This window comes from Sinocyclocheilus rhinocerous, unplaced genomic scaffold, assembly GCF_001515625.1.
Source record: "Sinocyclocheilus rhinocerous isolate Xijiao unplaced genomic scaffold, SAMN03320098_v1.1 scaffold1937, whole genome shotgun sequence".
NCBI lineage: Eukaryota > Metazoa > Chordata > Actinopteri > Cypriniformes > Cyprinidae > Sinocyclocheilus > Sinocyclocheilus rhinocerous.
The window spans coordinates 186060-192519 of record NW_015626386.1 but is presented as its reverse complement, the minus strand read 5'-3'; the positions used below and the strand labels follow the sequence as shown (position 1 = coordinate 192519).

General features: G+C 34.1%; 1 protein-coding gene across 1 annotated transcript in view; it reads right to left on the bottom strand.

Moving 5' to 3' along the window:
* LOC107713605 (synaptic vesicle glycoprotein 2C-like) overlaps positions 1–6460 on the bottom strand; it is a 37915-nt gene that overhangs the window by 5060 nt on the left and 26395 nt on the right. The window contains exons 7-9 of the mRNA XM_016519176.1: positions 6242–6352; positions 4880–4968; positions 1884–2017 (exon numbers count right to left, since the gene is read on the bottom strand). Of these exons, the coding sequence (XP_016374662.1) occupies positions 1884–2017; positions 4880–4968; positions 6242–6352 (334 nt within the window). The remainder of the gene's footprint in view (positions 1–1883; positions 2018–4879; positions 4969–6241; positions 6353–6460) is intronic.

Genomic DNA, 6460 nt, shown 5'->3' with positions numbered 1-6460 from the left:
CACGCACGCACGCACACACACACACACACACACACCACACGCACGCACGCACACACACACACACACACACAAACCATAGGCATAATTTTTTTACTGTACAAACTGTATTTTCTATCCCCTTACCCTAACCCTACCCCTTACAGGAAACTTTCTGCATTTTTATATTTTCAAAAAACTTAATTCTGTATGATTTACAAACTTGTTTCCTCATGGGGACAAAAAAAAGTCAACACCAACAGCCTCAAACAAGCTCCATAATTCAATCGCACTCACAACATTTAACTTTTTATTAATATCAGAACATTCTTCAATAAAGAGTTCCGTTTAATAAGATTTCAATTTTATTTAAATTTGAAACAAAACAAGAATTCCTATTTCTATGGTAACACATAACTTTCAGAGAATCTCTCTTCAGGATTATGGATAGTGAAGCACAATCAGATCAGCAATTCGTGAAACCACATAGACTTCTACACATGCATGCATGTTTATATATGTCTATGACTAAAATAATTTACTTCGTAAAGATGATGAATGATATTGACCGAACCCTTGAGCTCCATAACACATCATAATGCTCCCGTGCTCATTGCTCAATGGATTCTGGGCAAAATCATTGTTTTGATGTCCGTCCCATGCCCTGAAAGCTCTCTCCTCCACATCACGAGTAGACACGCCCCTTATTGCTGATTGGCTACAAGTTTGTTTTGCTATTCGGCCCGAATCAGTTTTCTAAAGTGTTTTTGAAAAATCACATACCCTGCCTTTAATGAGACCAGCAGTGGATGGATGCAGACAGGGGAAAATATATATTTTATTATTCAAGAACTGAATTCACTACATGTGGAAAGCAACATTATTTCCTTTTTTATTAGTATTAATTAAATTGTAATTTTAAAATTAGATATGTACACATCAACATTCTAACATTATTTCATATTTTCATGTATTTTATTAAAATTAAAAATGAAATTAAATATATATTTACAATTTAAAAAATATATATACACATAAATATATATATAATATTTAGAATACTGAAATGTAAAAAGATATTCTAATTAAAATATTAAATTAGAATATAAATATTATTGTGATTGTTTCAGGTCTTCTTCGTATAATCAGCGTCCTCTGCTTTTATCTTTCATCCTGTTTTTCATCTAATGCATCTGCTTGTCTTTTTGCCTTCAAATGCATATAAATTAGAATTAATTTCAACTTCAAAGTCTGTGGTTTCTCGTCGCTGGTGAGCTGCAGTGAGATATTTAAACATCAAACATCTCGCTGTGAGTCAGTGAAGCTCACGCTCACATCACTGATACCTACAGATCTCACACTGAGTCGACTCTTCTTTTTTCTTTGCTTTTCTTTTGCTAAAATGGAACAAGGGTTGAGCTTCATGCCCCAAAGAATGAATATCCCACAGTGTCTATGAGCCAATCACAACATACAAACTCCTCATGAGCCAAACAGAGTGCACTGATTTTCCATCAGCCAATTGACTTCTACCCAAACACACAGCCATTAATGGAAGCTGAACAGGCCTGAACTTTGAGTGAAACATATAAATATATAAAATATTTATATACGAAAAATTATAAATAATATAAGGATATTTATATATTTGAATTTTGATTTATAATATTATATAGAATTATTTATATTATTATACTGTTTATAATATTATTTATTTATATTTTAAATAATATATATAGATAAATGTAAGAACATTTATTATTATTGCAGAATATTTAGAAATTATATAATTAAAATTTGAAATAATATTTATTTTATACATATTTTAAATATGTATATCACATTGTGATTGTTTCTATCAACTAACATCCCTAAAAAGTAGATAAGTAAGTTTCAACACACTGTACCTGTATTATAGAAGAACGCTTCTATGATGGTGCAGTTCTTGAAGAAGGAACCAATGGAGCTGACGTCCTCAAAGTAACAGCTCTGAAAGGTGGAGTCGATGAAAGTCACAGACTTAAACTTCATGCCAATGAACCTGAAAAAAGACAGGACTGGTCAGGACACAATTAACCAGCTCGAGGAACAGCATACAAGCACATCGAGATCAGTTCAATCTGGCATGTGGCACCAATAAGGAAAAAAATCAACATCGAAAATCTTCTCTTCTCTTAGTTAGCAATTGGATTCAATGGAGGTCAACTGTTTGCTCAAGTCTCCAGCTTCTCAGATGATTCTCCATCCAGTTGTTTATATAATCTAATAAGTTCATCGTGATTCATGTGTGTGTGCGCCGTCTGATCTCATCTGCTCATAAATGAGCATCACAGGAGCTGGACGCTACAACAACACGATAAGAGCTTCATCTCCAGGAGAGAGGTATGAGGGAAAGAGGAGGAGCAGACGGAGATAATAAACAAAAAGAAAGAGAAAGAATCAGAGCGAAACACAAAGAAAGAGAAAAGGAGGAGAGGAGAGATAAGGGCGTTTTAATTTCCTGGCCCTGCGTCTGGATGTGACATTACCTCAACACCGGGATGTTATTTATGAGAGAGAGATCAGACCGCTGAGAACAATAACACACACACACACACACACACAGAACGCAAACATTATGACCAGCATTAACCGCAGCTGAAGATCGACTCTATTTCGGCTCATCTCTCCTGTAAACGCATGTTTAGTTTCAGGATTTCATTTCACGCAAAGGAGCTGAAGTAGATAAGATGACTTCATGGAAAGGCCTCTCAGAGTTCACTGGCGTATGAAATCTCCTTTTTATATCAAGGGAAAACTCGATGCTTCTTGCTCTTTTGAAATAAGAGCTTGATTTCTAACATTCATAACCCAAAACGTCCAAACACCAGCTTCATTTACTAAAACGAAATCTTCAGGAAATCTTCATGATTATGACATCACAAGCATGACTAACAGGGACTGAAGCTCGCTGAGGTGTGTGTGTGTGTGTGTGTGTGTGTGTAACACAGGTGGTGACACCAGCGCTTAGTTAATTAATTTCTGCTCCTCAGCGGTGGGCTTCAGTCTGACAGAGAGCAGCGATAGAGGCATCTGTTCACTCTTTAATTAGAGATTGTGTGAGTCCTCTTTTATGTGTGTGAATTTCTCTCTTATTTTGTATTGAAGTGTGTGAGCTTGAGTTGGTCTGTGACAGAGTGAAGACACCTCTTTATTAAGACTAAAAACAAAAGGAAGTGAGTCAAGAAAAGAGTGATAGAATAGAATAGAAATAAAGCAATAAGCCATGAGAGGCCATGTTTTAGGGTGATTTTACCACAATTTAGTGGTGTTGTTAACCTGAAACCATCTTAACCGCGGTATGACAGACTAGAATAGTAAACTAGATTATGCTCTGAAGGTTAATAACTAAGGTTAGTGGAAGTGTTGTTATTGTAAACGAAAACTATGAACAAATTGTTTTTATTAACTGAAACAAAATAAAACAGATGAAAAAAAAATTTGAATTGTTGCCTTCACAACTAACTGAAATAAAATAAGTTTAAGGTGAAGTACTAAAATTACTAAAACTAAAACTGATATAAAGTTATATAGAAATATTTTATAAAATGACAAAACCATATAACAAAATGACTACTTAAAATAAAATAAATGCTAAATGAAAAATAAAAATAAAATAAAATAAAACATCAAACTTAAATGACTACTTAAAATAAAATAAATGCTAAATGAAAAATAAAAATAAAATAAAACATCAAACTTATTTATTTCAACTAGTTGCCAAGGAAACATTTCTCATTTTCTTTTAGTTTAACTTGTTGTACTAAAATAACTAAAAATAAATAAAAAATATATAGACATTTAAAAAAACAAAAACAAATAAAAATGATGAAAATACACAACAAAATTACTAAGTATTTAACGAAAATTCTAATTCAAATTGAAAATTTAAAAACAAAAGCTAATTCAAAATATTAATAAATATTATTTATTTATTATTAAATGTTTTTAATATTTTAATAAACAGCATTAAATATTAGAACTAAAAAATGTGTTATAATTACTACTATCTTTAATAACTAATAATTAATTATATTAGTAGTAATACTATAATACTACTAAATAATACTATATAAATATACAAATAATATTGAAATAACACTGGTTGGTATGAGCGGCACACTAAGTATATTTAGTGTACACTAAGAATTAGTCATAATGATGATGACACTTGACCTCGCAAACATTTCTAATAAACAATTCTTGTGCCACTTATATAGTTCTTTAATCTAACTTGGACTATTAATATATAGATTTCAATTGAACTTAAATGTATACTGGCTATTTTACAGATTAGAACACAACACGGCTTTAGAATAGAATAGAGTATGTCCCAGAAAAGCCAGGTCAGAGGAGTTTTAGTGTGATTTTGTGAGTAAACCGGGCTGTTCCATACACATGAGTGTTGATATAAGCCCTCCTACAGAGCTCTGTCTCTGAGCCCATCCATCCAGGCTTAAGCTCTAATAAATACAGTAATTAAACAGTGCCTGGTCCCCCTCATGCAGCTCCACCCCTGGGCCTAACCACTGCAAGACAGCTACTTAAAACACAGTGATTATAGGGACAACACTTCATTACAGTGCCAGAGAGCAGCAGAGAGAGATTGAGAGGAAGAAAAACAGTGTCTCCTGATCGGAACAAGGCTCAATAGAATAGAATAGAATAGAATAGAATAGAATAGAAAAGAAAAGAATAGAATAGAATAGAATAGAATCTGATGATATTGTACTCTAAATGGCACAAACAGTGTGTGATCACTATAATCACTATAATCGGGTGATAATGTGTGTAACTACGGGGTAGTGATTCAGGGGTCGGTCTGGCCAATCAGACGGAGGATATTAGAGCCAAACAGTCTCACCCGAACGACAGCGAGAACCAAACCACGGCCAGCTTCACAGTGTTGTCCTTGACGGGGTAATCCCAGCACTTCAGGAACGTGAGCCAGATCTGCATACACACACACACACAGGTTTGTTTTTGTGACCATAGGCGTAATGGTTTTTCTACTGTACAGACCGTATATTCTATTGCCCTACACCAACCCTACCCCTAAACCTACCCCTCACAGGAAACTTTGTGCTATTTCAGATTTTCAATACACTCCATTCTGTGTGATTTATAAGCGTTTTGAAAAGTGGTGACATGGGGCAATGTCCTGAAAAGTCACCTTCTCCTTGTAATACCTATGTCATACCCTTGTCATTATACAAATTTATGTCCTCATTTGTCACAAAAACGCGCACACACACACACACGCACACACACACACACACACACATACACACAAACTTAGTCAAACTAATGCATTAAGTGCACATAAAACACCTGTGTATAATGGGATCTGATTTCCTTTCATCACAGCATTAGGAAATGCAAAGGCAAAGACGAATCAGCAGAACATTTGGTGCGTTTGAGTCCCAGCTGGACTTTAGGGTGACTTACTCTCTTTAAACGAGAGGCATTTATGCAAACGGTTCCACATGTCAAGTAACAAATCTTTTTCTGCACTCAATGTCAGCATTGAGATTTTGCTCAAAAATGTGTTTTTTTTGTGGTCAAACAGTAGGAGTTAATAAAATAAAATTATAAATAAATAGTTCAAGTTAAAAAAAAAAAACACTTGAAAAATATTACAATATGTAATATATATATATATACTGTTCAAAAGTTTGAGCTCACTAAGAATTTTTTTAAATACATTTTACTTTTATTCAGCAACGACACATTAAATTCCTTATGAAAATTAACCATGGTTAATTTTAGTAAGGGTTGATCAAAAGATGATGTTTAGTAAGGGTTGATCAAAAGATGATGTTACATTGTTACATAAATGTTTTTCTTTTGAACTTTGTATAATAATAAAAAGAAGAAGAAGAAGAAATATTACATTTCTGAGCAGCAAATCAGCATATTAGAATGAAGACAAGTAATGGCTGCTGAAAATTCAGCTTTGCATCACAGGAATAAATAATATTTTACAATATATTCAAATAGAAATCAGTTATTTTAAATTATAATAACATTACACAATATTACTGTTTTTACTGTATTTTTGATCAAATAAATGCAGCTTTGGTGAGCAGAAGAGACTTCTTTCACAAACATAAAAAAAAATCTTACCGACCCCAAACTTTGGAACAGTAGTATAAATTGTCTAGGATCTGAGGATCTGATGTGGATGTGTGGGATCTACAGGAGATCTGCACGTTTGTTCACTCACTCCGCGCAGTTCGCTCTTGATCCTGAATAAGACTTTGGCCACAGGGTTTGTCGACTCCGACTGCATCTCCACCAGCTCATCCAGCTGCTTGGGGATCTTAATACGGTTCACCTGCAGGGGGAGACAGAGAGACGTCACATTACCAGCGCAGTCTGTGTTAGTGGGGTCAAGAGGTCAAGCTGGTTGTGCTTGTGTGTGTGTGTGTGTGTGTGTGTGTGT